The sequence below is a fragment of the Anopheles gambiae genome, chromosome 3, assembly GCF_943734735.2.
Source record: "Anopheles gambiae chromosome 3, idAnoGambNW_F1_1, whole genome shotgun sequence".
Classification (NCBI taxonomy): domain Eukaryota; kingdom Metazoa; phylum Arthropoda; class Insecta; order Diptera; family Culicidae; genus Anopheles; species Anopheles gambiae.
In genome coordinates this window covers 57,320,735-57,340,964 of record NC_064602.1, presented here as the reverse complement: position 1 = coordinate 57,340,964, position 20,230 = coordinate 57,320,735, and the positions used below count along the sequence as shown (strand labels likewise).

Sequence of the window (20,230 nt, the reverse complement as noted above, 5' to 3'; positions counted from 1 at the left end):
AGGCCCCGAGGCTGGTGAATCATTTGCACCCTCCCCTCCCCCGTTAGCAAAAATTTTAGAGCCTGAGACTGATGATCGAAGGGGCCCCGAAGTTTACTGTTCAATCTCCCTACAGCAAGTTTAGTGCCACTAATCGCCTTGTAATCGCCGGCGAATTGAAGGCGATCAGCCGTGCATTTAGCAGTAATTAAATGCCTTTGAAATATGTCAATCAAAAATTTCGCTTTTGATTTGAAATTTGAAATTACAACTGTCAAAAGAAAACCCTACAAGCGTCTTCAGCACTGCACTGTTGTAGTGTTCCCAGATATGAGCGTGAGACTCGATAGCACGATTTACGTTAAGCTCTGAGCTATTTCACTTTATTAAAGATGGTCTGCATTATTCGATTGTTAAAGACCAACCCGTTGAAAGGTGTTAATATATCAAACTCATTTCGATAACTCTAATAAAAGGAGAAATGAGATACATATTTCTTCCATCCTGATAATGAAGGGAAATTGTAATTATTATGTTTTTTAAAAAGGTATGAAAATAATACCTTTTTAAAAAACATAATAATTACAATTTCCCTTCATTCCCTTCATTTCCCCATTTGCTTCACATAAATTTTGTTTGTATTAATTATAGTGTAAAATTACATAAGTCTTAAAACACGTTTTGTCTCTCTGAATCTTCTTCTTCTTCTTCTTCTGTTTAGGTTGATGGGTTACGTCCTCCTATACTCTCTTTTTGGGAGGTATAATCAGAGGCGTACCATCTGAGCAAGGTGTTATAAATGACAAGGTGAAGTTGTTCAGAGCAGAATGACATTTCTCGACTTGACATATGTCTTCCGGGGGCTCCGGTATAAAAATCGGGGAGGGCTGGTGCGGGGTAATGAAATTTGTATGCAGAGAGTGACAGATGTCCCCCACAATGTCGCCCAGCAAAAGCGATAAAAATCAACCTTCTAAATACATTATCCTTGCATCTGAGTTAGGGAGTGGACTGTCATCCATGTCTCCTTTTTTTCCAGGTTGGTTTATATTGTGTCGTTAGTTACTTAGTCTTTTTTCCGTTATTTCCTCCGTTCATTATTATTATTATTATTTTTATTTTTTTGTATTATATTGTATTTTTGACTACGTTATACCGGGCTAGATTCGGTTTATTATTTCTAAGCGATTTTCCATTATGGTTCCCCTTTCATGGTCTTTCCTTAAATTAAATTTAAATCTTTTTTTCTTTTTTTTTTCGTTTGTGTTTGTGGGTTGTGCTGGTTTTTTTGTTTTTTTTTATGAATGAATTGTTATTATTATTATTTTTGTGAGGTAAGAGAATAGTTGTTCTGTTTGTTTCTTTTGTATGCGGTTGTATGGTTATTGCTTATTTTTCTGCTTATTATTTTTATTTTTTCACGTCCCTCTGTTTCTGAATTGGGATTTGCCACCTTAAGGGCAAATTCCAGCAGAAAGGGTGTTCTGGTTGTGATTAGTGGCATATGGCTTTCTATTCATCTTGTTGCAATTCTCGTGGAATTGAAGGATGCATGTGGCCTACCCTTTCTCCTCAAAAATACGATGGAGGTCCCGAGTTGTAGGTAAGGTTTTCCTTTTATTTTTTTTTGTTTTTAATAGAAATGTATAAAATATTAAGTAGATAAATAACTGAGAAAAAAAATTTTTTTTTCAATAAATATGTGAATAAATATGTCAATACATGTGAAGGAACGAGGTGGAAAATGTTATGGATATATAGACTGCGGTACGTAATGAAAGTATGTATGAAATGTGACCGTTTGTATATATGATGTGTACTTAGTTGTCCCTGAACCTAAAATTTCTATAAAGATATATTGTTTTTTTGTATAAACTCTATTATTTGTTTGCAGGTTTTACCTGATTTGTCTAGCCAGTTCTTTATGAGGTTTTCTTTAGTGATCTTTGTGTTTCTTTGGTATATTTTACAATCAAAAATTTTATGTCTCCCTGTTTTTGGTGTCAGGCATGTTTCGCATGTTCCATTTTGCATTATTTTCATAATGCTTAGCCAGTATTCTGAGTAATCGTGTCCTGCTATTATTTTATTAATAGTTTTTATTTCATTGCCTTTTAGTTGTATGTGTTTGTGCCATATTTCTGTTTTAAATTCATTTTGAAAGCATAGGAATTTTTTCCCTTTTTTCCTCTGAATCTTCAACGTAGATTGGCTTTTATTTTTTATTTTTTGACAGTTCATATGACATTTTATGTCAAGATTGTTAGAGCGAGACGGTAATTCTTTACACGGTACTTAAACTAAAGGTATGATCTCTGCCAAGGTGGCCATATTATAAAGATGGGATTTTGTATATTCTACAATAGCAAGAAAATATTAATTTAAAAAGAAATAAACACAGAAAAATATCATAAAAATAAGGATTTGAACACACGTTTTCTTGGTTCGGAACCAAAAGCAATGTCACTGCTCTATTTGGCAGTTACAATAGTAAGGGTGCTAAACCAGTATGTAAACAAGCAAAGATGGCGGCAAGCTATCTGTTCTCGTTGAATCAAAAAGTTGAAAGATTTCGAAGAGTACCCGTTACAGCCGTGAAAGTTTCGGTTGAAATCTTTATTCGCCTTCTAAGGCGACTAAGGCCTTAAATGCCTTATTAATGCCTTCAAAGCCGTTCAATGCTGGTAGGGATGGGTTAAATCAAGCTGTTCACGAGGAGTTTAAGCTAAAAATATAGAACAGTTCCCGCTGCGCAAAGCGATCGAAAACTTCTCAGCCTCTCGCTCAATTTAGCTAGAGAGCAAGAACCATTAATGATAAATCGTGGTGAAAGGAGGAGGAAGAGGGGAAGGAGGGGAGAAAGAGATCGTGTTTGTGAACAATTTTCGGCCATTATGATTTTTGCGCCAACACGGTCGCGTACCGGAGCTTTTTCGTCAGAAAGAGATAAACACATACAGCGCGTTCTCTCGAACGATCGTAAACGCTTCAATCGATCAAGAGCTTCGATCGGTTCTTCGGACGTTTCGGCGGAAAGCGAGCTAAAAACCGAGCTCAAAAACTGCTTGATTTTGTTGTGCGGGTCCCGCTGCGCAAAGCGATCGAAAACTTCTCAAACTCAAACTGCAAACATATTTCACAGCCCATGGCTGTGAAATATTTCGCATTAAACGATATTACAGGCGGTCCCCGAGATACACGGTACCTCTTATACGCGGATTCGGAGATACGCGGTTTTCTAAATTTGACAGTTCTTTGAGCAAATTGTACTGATTTGACACATAAATTGTATATTGCCAAATAATTTCCATTTCGATCGAATGTTAAAAACTATTTCAAAAAAGTTTAAAACTGTTATATTCAGTCAGAATCATATCAAATAACTCATAAAGTGACTAAAACCGCCCCCTACTTGCAAAATTACACGAAAATTAGTGAAATTTTAGCTGAAAATCGCGAGATTCGACTTACGCGGAAATTCGAGATACGCGGTATTTTGCGGCCGTTTTTGGTCCCCATTAACCGTGTATCTCGGGGACCGCCTGTACTAAGATATAAGATTATATTAGATTATATTAAACGAAGTATTTAAACGATCGTATCGAGGTTCTAGTTCTAGCGATGCATAACTTCAATGCGAAACCATAAAAAAGTACAGAGGAAATGAGAAAGCTCTCCTCCAAGCGATGAAGCTCAACTGGTTGGGGTATCCCACCAACAGATAGCGCCACCAGCTTTTTTGCTATTTTAAGAATGCATGAGTCGTTTGCCGTCTGCTAAACGAAGTCTTTCTATATTCTGTTTAGGTAGAGAACTTGAGTGGTTTAGAAGCTGTTTAGTGGTCGTGATGATACCCACGTATCTGACCGCACGACCATTCATATAGATTTTTGCTCAGAAAGTTATAAGGCTATATAGTTATAAGTTATAAGGCTATAAGATGAAACTTGTCGAAACACATTGCAAGAAAAGGATAGCAATATAATGATGAGTTTGTAATACGCCATCTATTGATCAAACCAATGAAGCTGTGGAGCTTTCTTTTTTTTTTCTATGGATATTCAATTTTCCAGTCGTTTAAGCTTAATCTGTGGCGCTTGGGACGTATCTGACCACACGACCATTCATATAGATTTTTGCTCAGAAAGTTAGAAGGCTATATAGGTCATGATAAGATGAAACTTGTCGAAACACATTGCAAGAAAAGGATAGCAATATAATGATGAGTTGTGTGTAATACGCCATCTATTGATCAAACCAAAGAAGCTGTCGAGCTTTCTTTTTTTTCTATGGATATTCAATTTTCCAGTCCTTTAAGCTTAATCTGTGGCGCTTGGGGTATTTGCGGCCTTACAAAACTTTTCGAATTGCCCACGGGGTTGTGAGGCCACGTGCGAGCTCGCAGACTGCTCGAATTTGTTTTGCGGGATACTTGCTCGAAACCCTCGAAATGTTTAGCGGGTGGTGGGTTATCGTTTTTCAATACGTACGAAATGAAAATAGGGTAACTGTACCAGTTTTCGGCAGGCTAGTGCAGCAGTTTCACAAAAATTGCTCACACATCAATATTTTTCATTATTTTTCTTGAAAGTGTTGTTATTCTGGTTGATAAACTATCATAGTATGTTGCAATATTTTTAATTTGCCGGTTCAAAGTCCTTTTTCATAAATATTCGTGAAAATGCAAACATTGATTTTGCTCCTATTTTCGGCAGTTTGTTCCTATTTTCGGCAGGCTGTGTTCCTATTTTCGGCAGCGCGAATACGGGTCAGAAAATGTTTGTATCAATGTGAATATGTACAAAAAAATGTTTAAAGCAATTTAACACTCTTACTTTCCTAAGATTGGTGTTAAAAAGCACTTTAATTATTAATTTTATGTTGCTTATTTTGGCCCGTTTTGACAGCCATTTTGATGCGACGTTTAAACAGAGCAGCCATTGACAGTTTGATGGTTATAGCGTACGGTGCGAACTGGCTTACAAATATTTATTTTTCTCTTAAGTTAGTGCATTGTTTGTCGTAAAATTGGTGATATTTGGTACAAGAAAGGTCATATTATGTGTCGACATACGCATTGTAGTGTTCTGATCAATTTTAAAAGGAATATTCAGCCAAATTCAAAGTGTGTTATTGTTCCGAGTTTCGGCACGAGCCCACAACATTGAGCTGTCAAAAATGAACATTTACTGTGTACCTATTTTCGGCAGCATTTAAAGTGAAAAATAACCTGTTTATCGTGATTTTAAAATTCCGAACAAGTTAGAATAAATTAAATAAGCATAAAATCTTTAATATACACCACTTTTTCATTGTTTTACTGTTCTGATTCTCTTAATCACAAAACCTGCCGAACGAGTGGCTGACAGCAAAGCTGCCGAAAAAAAGCACAATTTATTTGATATTTTGGAAAATACGTAATGAAATGGTGTGAAACTTCGTATGTGAATATCAAATAAGTACACCTTCACTACAAAATTGTATTTTGTGAAATTTTTTACCGCATTTGTGCAGAATTTCACGTTTTTAGCTACCCTGCCGAAAATAGGTACACTGCCGAAAACTGGTACAGTTACCCTACAGGCGGTCCCCGAGATACACGGTACCTCTTATACGCGGATTTGGAGATACGCGGTTTTCAAAATTTGACAGTTCTTTGGGCAAATTGTACTAATTTGACACATCCATTGTGAAATACCAAATAATTTCCGTATTGATCGACTGTAAAATACCATTTAAAAAGGTTTAAAACTGTTCAATTCATTAGAAACATATCAAATAATTAATTTGGTGGCTAAAACCACCTCCTACTTGCAAAATTGCACGAAAATTAGTGATATTTTGGATGGAAATCACGAGATTCGACTTACGCGGAAATTCGAGATACGCGGTATTTTGCGGCCGTTTTCGGTCCCCAATAACCGTGTATCTCGGGGACCGCCTGTACCTGGCATCCCTTCAAGGATAATGTATTTAGAAGGTTGATTTTTATCGCTTTTGCTGGGCGACATTGTGGGGGACATCTGTCACTCTCTGCATACAAATTTCATTACCCCGCACCAGCCCTTACCGATTTTTATACCGGAGCCAACGGAAGAGAAATGTCAAGTCGAGAAATGTCATTTTGCTCTGAACAACTTCACCTTGTCATTTATAACACCTTGCATCCCTTGGTCCAAGGTGTGTTTATTAAGGAGGTGAATTGTTAGCGCGTTTTCCGGGCGCCATCATTGAGTATTGTTATGTCAAATCGCATACAATTTTCTATACCCCCCTCCAGCCCTCCCCGATTTTAATACCGGAGCCCCCAGTATTGTTATGTCAAGTCGTGAAATGTCAATTTGCTCTGAAGCACTTCACCTCCTAATATCCATACACCTTGCCTTGGTCCAAGTCAAATTCATTTCAACATTGACAGATGGTACGTTTTGTGCGGTTTGCCTGTTCAAGCGCGCTGCTTCAGCAACAACAATTGTTTTCTAACTTTGCTTTTTATTTGACGACCCATCTAATCTTCTGCAGTCCAAGGCATCTTCAGAAATGATGGAAAAACTGTACAAAACTTGTTGCCGATTATGTCTGCACGATGGTTCTACTCAGCAGCTGCTGGACATACTTTCTGTGAAAGGATTAAAAGAAAACATCTCTAACATTTTCAATATAGAGGTAAGAGCAAGAAGATTCCTGGAACCACAAACCATTCAATGGATTTGTAACTTACAGATAGATACTCGGGATTGCTGCACTACTAATGTTTGTTTAAACTGTTTTAACGAGACATTAAGTATGGAGAAGGAATTTCAATTGTACGAGGAGCAAAAACGGATAATACTCGCCAACCAGCTCAGACTGCAGGAAAATCCTTCAGAAGCAACAAGTGAATTGGCATCTAGTGCATTGGCTAGCTCAGTTGCTTGTATTGATGGAGATGCTGGAGGAAAAAAGTCTGTTAATGCACCGGAACGTTCAAGGAAAGCTCCTAAAATTGCACCATACAACCTAAATTCAAAGAAAGATCAATCGATGAAAACACAGCGTATCTCTATTGATCCAGTTGACGTGAATTTAGAAGAAACAAAAAACCAACAAAACAAATCCATAACCAAAACAATTAAAGATAAAACTAAAAAAATCAAATTAGTGCAGAATGCTCCTGCCAAGACGAAAACATCGTGCAAAGAGTCAGTGCAGGAAAAAAACCCGTCCCAAAATGTGGTTGTTGTTCCTGTAGCAAACCTCCAACAACAGTTGGAACAATCTCAGAAAGAACAAACAGAAAATGCAAATGAATGTACAAATGCTACAGATTCCAATGAATTGCAAAGACCAAAACCGGGGATTGTTGTAACAGGAATATTGAAAAGAAGAATTGAAAAACCGCAGAATCTTGCTCCTGTGCAAAGTAAAAGCTCTATTAACAATACTACCGTGCATAGGAGTGCTGATGTTAACAAAACTCAGCCTAATAATGCTCATAATGTTGTTTTAAGCTCAACAAATATCGTTCATGATGCTGTCGAGAGCAATTCCATAAATGCAGTAAATATTCAACGACAAGAGGCACATGCATCAAATAACGAACCACGTTCGTTTGTTATACAAAAGGTTGTTACCTTCCAGGGATCCACACAAAGCAAAGAAACCACTACGATTGCTTCAGCAGTTTCGAATACTAACGGTGGAATGGTATGGATAAATAGTCCTGTAAACCAACCGGTTACAGTTCAATCCAATTATGGGAACAGTGAAATGCAAAATAAGGGGCAAGGTCCATCTCCTCCATTGACAGTATTTAACATTCCTGCCATTGCAGTACAGCAAGGTGCAACGGCTTCCGTTCCGTTGCATAATGCGCTTACCACTGTTGTCAGTAGTGTAGATTCGTCTGCTACAAATTCAACTTTAGGTTCATCTACGGCAACTCAAGTAGCAAGATGTAGTGTAACAACGATTCTGCCCCAGACCGTTTTTCAAGCCAGATGTAATACTCACTCATCGATGCCGGCACTTAGTATAGGTGCTAACGCATATCAAGGATCGCCCTTGCCTGCAATGAATAATGCGAATGACAGTGCAAACCAATCATCTTTGACCACTAATAACACCAATTTGGTTACTGACCAGCAGCCATCATCTTCATCAAACGAAACAACTAGTGAAACCGGAAATAATGTTGACATTAGCAATACGAGCCCTGCTGCTCTTACCAAAAAACGCCGCCATAGTACCTACATTCGAGTATCTTCCAACTTGTTTGATGAACCTCCAGAAAGAGCACAATTTGCTATGTTGAATAATAATCTTTTACTACGAAATTTTGAAACACAAATGAATGCTCCAACCCCATCGCACATCGTACGATTGCCGGTATTACCACCTGGTCGCAGAGTACAGGCAGTTCTTAATCCAACAATGCTGCCTGGCAATCAGCAAACTCCACATCCTTCTTTAAACAACTACCAATGGCAAAACAATGTGAATAATGTACAGCGTTTGCGCCATATAGCTCCCACGTCTACCAGTATCGCAGGCACTGTAGGAACTTCTGCTAATTCCGGGATCTTTTCAACAACAGTAAACAACTCAACTATCGTTCAGCAACAATTTTCAGGATCTAGCTTGATCCATCAGGGTCGTGTTGTTTCACATAATAGCAATCTTAATCAATTGTCAGTCACTAATATTAATCATACCGCTGGAATTGTGGATCGTACAGCATCTGTTCAGACTGACTTACTGACAACAAACTATGAAGTCAACAGTAGAAATGCAACCCTCGCAAAAGATGTTGGTCAACAGCCAAGTCGTCCTTGCTTCAGATGCAACATTTGTAATACTTATTATCTAATAGAACATAATCTACAATCACATTTGCATCGCGTCCACAATGTAGAAAAAACAGAACAGACCTGTTCAAAAGTCTATGATGCAAACATTCTTAACAAATTACTCACACGCTTTCGACGTAAATCTATTGCTGATCCTTTAACTCTTAGTAATAATCGTACGCAGCTAAATTAGGCTGAAACATGAAGACTTTTATTCACTGGAATCATTTTAGTGTTTTCATTTTGTTTTACTATGCCAGAAACATTTATATGGTTTGCTTTCAGCTTATTCTCCTTAGAAATTTAAGAATTAAAATATTGTTTTTGGAATCCAAAGGATACACAAGAATTCCAAAAAAAGTTGATAAACATACAGTTCATCTTATTATGCAGCACTTAGAATTCATGTTAATTTTTGATGTACTAAAAATAAAAATGAGTAGATGTAATTAGGAATCGAACTTTCAAACCTCATGTTGTTTGCATATAACGAATTATTTTTTGTAATGTTTCTCAACTTATAAGAATATTAATAAAATGAAGAAATAACCAAAAAAACGGTTCATAAGCCTTCATGAAACTTCTTTGTAGCTTTCACTAAACAAGGACAGCGATTGATGCCTTAACCTTAAGCCGCATTGCGTATTCGACCGTAAAATGAAGAACGATGCCATATGTTGGTAATGGCTTTGAACCTTAGTTTTTGTAGTTGTGGTCTGCACGCGCATCGAGGTTTCTGGGTTAGTAGATACCGTTATTAGCGTTCATTCTTGGAGGATGTTTGTCTAACTTACAAAAAAAAAAAACACACACACACACACAAAAAAACCAAAAATCACGGTGGATGTATGAACGCATTCGATAAGTGTGTTTTAATTACTGATTGAATGCAGATGGCTTTGGTAGTGGGTATGATGAACATGTTGGATACAAACCATTCTAGACCATTAGAATGAATGTTGTTTTCGTATACCGAATACAAAACGAACTGGATAATGAAAATGGGGCAATTTGATTACAAGTCGTTTAGGTTGAGCTTTGTGTCATTTAGAACTTTCTTGCTATCTTGGTTTATGGGAGGTTACGACGTTTTTATTAGATTATCAAAACTATCAACCGATATTAGGGCTGAGTTAAACAACATACTTGACTATTTTTAATTTTACAAAATTCGCTTTTGGTAAGCTATTACAAGTCTCCAAATTGTTTTCTACGCGTGTAAATAAATGTCAACTGTTTTTAAATGAAGCTTTATTTCATTTACACCGATAACAATATTAGCTGCTGCTTAAACGTTTGTACGAATCATCAACAAAATAGCTAGCAGTGCTTGCAGAAAGTAACAACGCTATAGTGGCCAACGTCATAACGTCAACTGGTAGAAGGGAGAACGATTAACATGATCGGTGGAGGGGATTCGTTACATGGTTCAGTCGGATGGTGGTAGGTTTAGCCCGGCTCCTTTGAAGACCGTTGATTGCGGTTTAAGCTTTAGCAGCGTGCAGACAGTGGTAAACAGTGGTAAACATTTTTTAAAGTGAAAACTCAATGTGGAACATGTACTGCATTTCTGTGCGGAATACCAACAAAATAATGCTCTGGATGTGATTAAAAAAGGAATCGAAAAAAGTGCCCGTTTAAAAAGAAATAAGTGAGGTGTGTTATGGATGTTTTATTTTTACGGCTATATCGAATAGACGTAATACACAAATCGTGAAATGGCAAAAAAGTGTTAAGAAATATTTAATATCACTTAAATTTGACCCGTTTTGCCACGAGGGTTGATGTGATCGTGAATCTGAAGTTCAAGTGGCCTCTGAATCTGAAGAAGTTGGCCGTTGTGTTGGCTGGGTGAACAAAAGTATCATGTTATGAAACACAAAATTGGAGAAATATAAATTTGTGAAGAGTAATTGTCATTCATTTGTTTTATCATAAAATCGGTTTACTGGTGTTTCGATTGCAGAGCTGATGCTATTCGTTTCCTCGGAGTGTATTTACAAAGGAAATAATAAAGCAATTGTCAACCTTAATATAGTTTTGCAGTCTTTGCATTTAGCTAGTAAGTGCATTCGGTGAATGAATCTGTTTGTGATTTGGATGCGTGAAACAATCCACAGCTATTAAAAATAGTGACAAACATCGGTGTTGAAAGACTCAATAACAAGGAATATTTTAAAATAAATATAAATTGTTACGGTAAGTTTATTAGTTTTTCTTCTAGTCTTAATTACATTTTACAAAATCAATACGACTTCTACTAAAAAAACAACTCTTCCGCCTATCGTTTTCTTGCATTGCGTCGATGGCGCAGATAATCCAAGAAGGTTATTTTAATATATTTGCATTAGCTGTTGATCCTAAACCGGTTATCTAATTGATAAAGCAGGTTGAATGTAATTGGTTTGGAATAGAATGAATAGAACTTTTTCCTCCATCTTTGGCACAACAACTGTTGTCAGTCAAGGCCGGCCAGTACAATTAGTGGGCTTAGCTCTCAGTGACTTACTGATAACCCAGAGCGGGATAGTCAGTCCTGCGTATGGGGGTATGGTTAACTTCTACGGTCAGTCCTGCTCCACGATGTTAACTTTTTTTAATCAACGTTTGTACTACTAGAATGAATGAGAAAACCATATGAATACCATATTTTTAAAGTAAGCCTTTCAAGCTGTATATTTCTTTATCATTCATGTGTCGTGAAAGGGTTGCAATCTATACAGCTAATTCCCGAGATATGCATTACCAGAATCACGTGGATTCGAACTGGTTTTCTTTATCTAACTTTATTTGCTCTATGCATATTGTACTGCTTTGACATCAATATACGCGGTTTCTCCACGGTCTCCATGAATAGCATATCTCGGAGACAAACTGTACATATAAAAAGTTGTTTAGGCAGGCCAATTGCGTGAAACACAACGAAAGGTTACAATAATCACGTCCGAAGGCAGCGGCCATTCACTTTCTTAAGCTGGACCAGTTTCGGTGTGTTTTGAGCGGTAACAAAGAGTAAGAGTAAAACAGTGAATTTGTGCTCGTTCGGAAATTCGAACCCCTTTTATTTTGTTTTGCTCAATGAGCTTATAAAATATCCAAAAATACAAGTCAATGACTTAGCTGCTGCGCTATGCTTGATCAAATCCTTTACATGCTTATGCATCCGGTTTGCATGTGTTTGCTTTATTTGGCTTATGAGTGAGAGAGCCCCGCGTAATAGTATCGTCACGGTTGCATAAAACAGATGTTATGAATCATAAACGTGTTTCGTTCGCATATGCGCTATTGGCGATAGATCCAGATAGGTCCGTTAAGCGACATGTCGTTAACGTAACACATACTACTCTAATGACTAGACTATGTTCCAATATATTCCGGCGAGCTTTATTCGTTATTCTCAATCCATACAGCTGTAGAAAATCCACGAGACTACACCCTTCACTATCTATATGGCATAGCACAAAAGTGATTTCATGATTTCTTCATTGGGCTTATTACAAAATTACATTATTACATACATAAAAATCAAACACAACATTGCAACTCCGTAACTCGTTAAAAAATGTAACTTAGTGCATAAGTTTATTGCAGTTGCAAAATCTTCTAGACTATAAATTACACAGCTAGAAATTAAAATAGTACAACCATGTATTTTTGCAATAATTGTTTATTTATCTTACGGATTACGATTTTTTTAGTTCATAATGTTAAAATAACCGGTTTTATACAATTCAAGTACATTACTTCAATCAATATTTATAATATTTTATACAAATATTATTAAATTATACAATTATAATCAATTTATAGTCCTCAAAACAGGTGCAAAAAAGTAGCATTAGTTGGATTTTTGATTTTATTTTATTGTATCATATCAAACGTATACTTTAAATACATGAATATTGCTAAATTATGGGCAAACATATATATTGTTTGTCAATAATCCAGCCTTAAATAATTCAATGCATGCCTGAAACGAATTGTTTATACTTTAAATCTATGTCTAGGCCATATGTATGTCAAACTGTTTTATCTAGATAATTTTTAGTATTTCAGTTTATTTGCAGATATTTTATGCATTTAGATCCGCTCCAAAAGCAAAATTTTGAAAATGAAAAAGCTTCGCTGAGAAAATGAAAAAAATAGTTCGTGCATCATGCTTATTATTCATGATCATAATATACCTCTACCATATTAATTCTTGCATTAAACCTTCTTTTCGTATAATTAACTTAACTATGATGTAAACTACTTTCAATATTTGTGTTCCATTTTCCTTGTTTAATCACACACAAGTTTTTATCTTTAATGTGGTTAGTTTTTCATTGTTCAAATTTTGTGCACAATGCAATTCCTTTTTATTCGATCAGTTTGATTGGTGACTAAGATAGAAATATAGATAGAAACATATCCAAATGTTATAGGGGTGACTGATCTCTCTCGCATCTTGAAGCTTAGTTTTACTCTACGCTAGAAAGTGAAAGTAAAGTATTAAATTTAAATATGCGGACTATTCATATTGAATTTGAATAATAAGCAACTAGTTCACGATGATCAAACGCAGTTCAAGAGATGGCCAAAAATCAATCGCCAATCCATTAGGGTTTCTGTAAAAGAAAGAAGATATGTAAAAGTAAATGGTACTGTAAATGTATATAAAACGCTTACGCAACGAATTATGAACTGTTTCGAGGATCATTGTGGCATGTTCTTTACCTTGATTACGCGTAGATAGATTTGTAACGATGTTTAGAAAATTCCATAAAAACATTATTTTAATGTCTTAATATCATTCTCTACAATACGATAAACAAAATACATTGCAGGAATAACATGAACTAAGAGATAAAAGTTATAAAATAAAGTAAAATCCATTGTTACTTAATATGTTAAGTATGTTAAGTATGTACTTAGAAGTCCAATGCGTCCTCAATGTTTGCGATGTTGTTATTTCTTGCATTCGTTACTCGTTCGAAACAATGGCTTTCAATCTTAATTGAAACTTTGCAACAAAATAAGTATATGAATATGTTTGTTGTTTACAGTTAATACCAATCATTTATTGACTAGTTGACAATAAGCTAACTTTTGGGCTCTTAAGTATATTTAGAACAGCCTGATGCTGTGGCTAGACTGTGCGGTCATTAAAAAAATATTAGAGGATTGATGTTCAAATGCTACTTAACAAAATTCACGCAAAAAGGCTCTTTTTATTTTAAACGACCTATTACATATTTTATGACCTGCTTATTACACTTAACCATCTGTACAATACAGAATACGTTTAATTTTTACGTGAAAGTGTTGCTCATGCTTTGCATAGTGTTTAGATTTATTTTTCAAAGGTTAAAATGACCACATTGAAGGTTAAATTTTAATGAGCCGCTTGTAAAACGCTAATTGATAGATCATAATTGCCCTAAAAAATATCACTTTTTTCCTACAGATTGGTATTGCCTGCCACCTGATCGGCCACTTTAGCGGCTGCTAAAAAAGTTCATGCGATGAAGCGGAGATACCGAAAAATAACGGCATTATTGTCGTTATTTATCATCGCTGGTTCATGGACATTAGGAGAGGTAAGTTTAAAACTGTAAATATGATTATAAAAAAAATACTAATATTTGTCCAGTAGTCGATGTCTTGGGGCAATAGATAACGACTAAGATTACTTGCACTGAAAACGAGATAAATCCAACAGTAGCCTCCTCTATAAGGGAATTCTGTGAAAATGAGGGACAAATAATATCAGAGTTTGAATATAAATTCCGGATATCTTCAAATTCCAGACGTTCAATTTTTCTGAATTACTTCATATTCAGCCCCAGGCCGATTTACTTACCTACTTATGCGGCGCACTATTAGCCTGCTTCAGGAGTGTGCGAAACCGCTCACGGTCTCGCGCCTTTTTCTGTCAGTCCGTTATCCCGCCCTTAATGGCGGACGCCTCCACGCCATCTTGCCACCTCAGTTTTGGCCTTTGTCTTTGTGGACGGCCTAATGGGCTGTGTCGTCCGTTTCCATGCCTACAACATGGCCAGCCCACCAGAGTGCTACACGAGAGTGAGGTTGCCGTACATCTCGTATAGCTATAGTTCGTCGTTAAACCGGCTCGTGCGGGACAAGACGATCCTGAAGGAGCAGGAAGAATATTTTATAGGTAGTCAACGTAATACCATCGTAACAACCGTAATACCCCATTCAACACCGTTATACCCCTGTACTTGTTGCAGTCCAACCTGTCCACCCTTCTTGTATTTGGGGTAGATGATGCCGAGATTCTAATCACAGGGCATCGATTCGCTATCTCACACCTCAGTAACATGAATAACCTCAGATTTGATGAATTTCGTTTTCTAGTCGTACTCCTCCATTCTTGACCAGTTCAGCTGCAATTCCATCGGTTCCGGGTGCCTTATTATTTTTCAGTCGACTGATAGCTTTTTGTGTTTCTTGTATGCTAGGTGACAATAGCATGACACTATCTGCTAGTGGAGCGACGCATGACGATTTCTGTTACTATTGTTTTTATACATGGATAAATTTTACAATGCTGTAAAATATTCAACTAGACCAGCATACGGCAAACTGTGCGACCAAAAGTGCCAAATTCTACCAAAATATTCGTAGAATTTCACGTAAAGAGCCACATTGTTAAACTTAGAACAAAAATGTGTGGAAGTTCTATGAAGAATATGAACTGTTAAGAGCCGACATCTTGCTAACAAATAGCCGCATGCGGCTCGCGAGCCGTACTTTGCCGATCGCTGAGCTAGACGAATACTTTTTGGACTCACTGTATGTTTGACCTGTAGTAGGGTCAGTTGTCACGTTAAATAAATTCTTTCTGTTTATCATTTCACCAACCGATGTATTCTTAGTAGTTTCGCTTGAAACCATCACCAGTGTTAATTTCTGATAATGATGATGATGATGATGATGATGATAAGTCCCACCTCTTTCCCCAACATAGGTTTGAGAAGGACGGAAGTATCTTTACGATAATATTACTCTGATAGGTATGTTAAAATAATTTGTACGAGCAAGTGGTGGCATCGGAAAACTCTCAGAGGAACTGTCCGAGTCATACACACACCCAAGATGACCAATATAGTTTCATCAAGAAAAAACGGGTCATACTCCATCGATAATTCCTATTAATCTAGTGCAATGCAGATATATTCGAAAGTACATCTATTGCAGAGGTAATTATCAACGAGAAAACCAAAGTTTTTTTTATCATACTATGCTCAGAAATTAAAAAAAAATGACAACTTTGTTCTGAATTTTACGCATGCTTTTTTATCTTATTTTCAATTCCGAGCAGTCGAAGAAAATTGAATTTGATTATATATTTTTTTCCACAAATGATAACGACAAGAATATAATGTCAAGTTGAATACGGATGTTACGAATGTCTTGATAGAAGAGTAAAAAGCACACACCCTCTTTCTTTTCTCAGATTAAGAAGTGTATTGCGAAGAATAAATCTAGCCAAGTGTTATGCGCTGGTATTACCAAGTAAAATTTGTATAACAAACAAAATAGTATATGCCAAAACACCTTTCTAATATCGTTAATTTGAATCAGTACGGTACTACTAAAGCTTGATATACATAAATGCGTTGATTTAATGGTTACTTTAGATACTATTGTTTAGATTTAATCATCTCTAAAACAAAAACATATAAGATATTACTTACAATGTTGAATGGTAAAATGAGTTAAAAAAGAGAGAAAAATAAAAAATATTTTTTTCTTCAGTACTTTGTCGTGCGAGGAAATACCTTGCGGTATTTCAAGGGTTTAACATGTTTTTAGGCAGTCTTATGTCACGGTGTTCGTGAAACAAATAATGAAACCCAAAATGAACTTACATCAAAACGTTAGCCACCTGTAATGTCCGATTTGTAAAGTACTATTCAGGTGGAAAAATCTCCGAAAATGGGTAGAGCGTAATGGAACGACTTTCCCGCAAATTTTCTCCAGATCATATAATGCTCCAGGCGTGGTATCTGAATTAAGCTTTCTTAATGCGACGTTTTTATGGAACAAGTAGTACGAAACTTTGTTCGCGGCTCCATGACTTGTCCCCCACTCTCTTTTCCTTGCATTTATGTCCCATTGTTGTTTTCCGGCTCATTCAAATCCGGTAGACATCGGTATCAGTATGGTATTTCAGATCGTGAGCAAAGTTTTTCAAACTGGCAACTTAGTAGAATTGGATTATTTCCCACCGTCTGGACGTTGTCTTCGTATAAATTACTCCATCAACATAAATGTTTTTCTTCTTTAACCCATATTCCAAGAAATGAACAACTCCTATTATCTGTTGGTTACTCGGCATGCCTACATCAATAATCGAATTGTAACATTTTATTCAACAAAAAGGGGAGATAAATTAATGTGATTAGAAAAACATTAGGTTTAACTCAAGAAAATTAGGAAAAACAAGAAGGTTTGCTTGAGTAAAGTGGATTATGCACAGGTGTGTCCAAGATTATTTATGAAAGTAAAAATATCTCATTAAAAATGCTTTAAGCGGCAGTAAATCCAACCAATATGGTAGTTATGGTTGGTGCTATATGTTTTTTTTTAAGTTGACTATAGCATATTTTAGTTATACTAATATTTTCAAACATATTAAAGTGATTACAGAGGAAATAATTTTAAGAAAGGGCAAATTAATTTGTACATATTAGTTAAAAAAAAAATATACTAGAACAAGTATTAACCGATTTGCTTTTGGTTTTCGAATTTTTGCATTTTTTTAAAAAGAGTGTTACATGAAATTTGTATAAATACGAAAGTCACGCGGTTTCAATTTCCTACGCGGTGAAACTGTGTAAGTGTTTTTCTTACACATTTTTCTTTTTTTATCGCACTCTGGTGACGGAAAATTCAATGAGCATTGCTTTGTATGCTGAAAGTGGTTTAGAAAGGGTCATTCAGTTAGGAGTTTGTAATCAAAACCATCAATTGAAAGACACATCATAAGATGCTTTAAACAAGTATGTCGTTGCAACTTTCTTTGAAACGGATTTTTTGTTCCAGTTAACAAACTAGATCAAAACAGTTTCGTATATGTTTAAATTAAAGTTGCAGTGTAAAAGGCATAGATGATAGCAAAGAAAACCCCCAGCAATAAAAGATTTTATGGCTATGATATATATGTCCGTGAATGCAAAGTCATATCCTTTAGGAAGCTTGCACGTAATCACACGAAACGGGAAGTTTTTAGTCATCATGGTGCAAGTCATGAGGTGTTAGGAAAATGTATAAGACTAGTAATACAAGGGAAAGTAATAACGCTGCGCAATGTGTGTAATGCAAAAGTTGAAAAAAAAAAACTGTTATGAAAAGGGAAAGAAAGTACAGCTCGTCATTGCGTTGCGCAATAATTAATTGGCGCACCAAACAGGTTGTATTGCGTGCAATCCTTTGCAGCGATAATTGGTTAACAAAGCTCTATAGCACAATTGATGAAATGTTGGTTAACTTATCCTATCCATACATATTATTAGTAAATTGTTTAATGTGAAATGTATAATAAAAAGCTAAGCTTTAATGACATTTGGTTAATTATGCAACATTAATAGCCCTATCGATATATTTTGGGTATATAGATTGGCTATTCGAATGCAACTCGGATTGATCTTGATACAGTGAAATCTCCCTAAAGTGAATCTTCAAGGGACCGTCGGCTTTGAGAGATATTTATGTTAGAGAAAACTAATGAAGGTGTTCCTATGAAGTATTCAAGAAACCACGAGAAAAAGCTGGCATCCTTTGGTCAATATTTTTGTGAATTGTCACCCAAAACTTCATTTTAAAGAATTTAGGCTATCAAATTGCATATGCAACTTAGAGAATTTTCGACTTAAGAAGATATTAATCTAAGAGAAACATAAAATGTATAGAATATGACGGGACCGTTAAAATATTCATCTTAAAGAAACAATTCAGCTTGACGAGACTACATCTTATAAAGATTTCACTGTAATAGAATCAATCTTCATGTTATGAGCATAAACCGTTTCTGTGATTCACAAGTTAATTTGTGGAAAAAGTTGAGCACAAATAAACATATACTTTTGGTTTGGCTATTTCATTCTCGTACTTAAGCTTTGTTCAGTGATTTTTAAGGATGTTTTGTTCCGGGCAATTGTCTTAGTTAAAAAGATAAGAATCATCATTCGAAAGCTTGTGACTTTCCGTTTTTGTGCATAAAATGTGTCAACATGTGTGAATAATGTAGAAAACATAGGCAAACTTGCACCTTGATTGGGCTGTCAAAATTAAACTTGAACTACGTACTAGGAGTCAAAATTTCGTGAGCGACTTGTTGAAATATTGAAATATTGTTGCTTTTTATTGAAAAATTTGCCAAAATATTTTGTATTGCCAAACATTCGAGTATATATATAATATACATAATAAATAAATAAATAATTAATATTTATTATAGTTTTTTTCAATTGAAATGCATACATATGGATTGGCGGAGTGATTATTTTGTTTTTGTATAGATTTGTTTACTACCTGTACACCTTATTTTGAATTTTGTTTTTTCAACCATAGCATCTTTATCACTCTTTTATCGATATGCATATTTTTGGTTCACAATGACATCACATGTAAAGTGTAATTATGTCGGCGCGCACCGCACAAGCTGTAGCCCTTTAGACAAAGCCTACACAATACCTTTGACTTACTGACCCTGCAGCTATTTTGCATGGAAATGGGAACATTAGTCAATTAGTGAGCCTGTCAGCCTGAGATAAATTGTCTTTTCTTTAACAATATGGCAGTAGATATGGAACTTGATAAGCTTTTGTCAAGCATGATGAATATTTGTTGTATTATATGTAGATATGAACATGTTTTAACGTTCCAAGCAAAAGACGTTTCATATGAAAGCAGTTTAATATTTAAAAAAAAAATTAAACTTATTATTTGCATAGTTCAATGTGGATGTCAATCCTCTCCGTAATTATATTTTATAAAAACGGCGTTATAAAAACAACGAAAAAGAAAATATTTTGCACGCCGATGATCAAAGACATCATTTTGTTTAGCAGCTAATAGAGGAAGTTGACAATATTTTCGAAACAAGATACTCATTAATTTATTATGACAAATTATAAGCGATGAGCGATAATTGATTGCGCCAACGAGCAGAAATGGGAACGTTCTCTGCTAAATATTTACTTCGTATTATAATACGTTGTGCATCGTGGATCAGGGGTGGATTAGGCAGTATGCAAACTAAGCGGCGACCCTCGCTCACAAGTAAATTTGCTTCTCATTCCTGCTGTGGTTTAGAATTCCTCAACCAATTTCTCTTTGTACACTTCAGAAAGACCTAAATTCATGTGACCGCTTTGCGCCTCCACTCGTGTTAATCCGGCACTGTCGTGGAT

The 20,230-nt window shown here is 35.8% G+C and overlaps 1 protein-coding gene across 1 annotated transcript in view; it reads left to right on the top strand.

The window, feature by feature from the left end:
- Positions 1-6,373: 6,373 nt before the first annotated feature.
- Positions 6,374-20,230, top strand: part of LOC1275996 (mucin-2) — a 33,128-nt gene continuing 19,271 nt past the window's right edge. Inside the window, exons 1-3 of the mRNA XM_315286.5 lie at positions 6,374-6,645; positions 6,703-11,006; positions 14,254-14,386. Coding sequence (XP_315286.5) covers positions 14,312-14,386 — 75 coding nt within the window. The 5' untranslated portion in view covers positions 6,374-6,645; positions 6,703-11,006; positions 14,254-14,311. The remainder of the gene's footprint in view (positions 6,646-6,702; positions 11,007-14,253; positions 14,387-20,230) is intronic.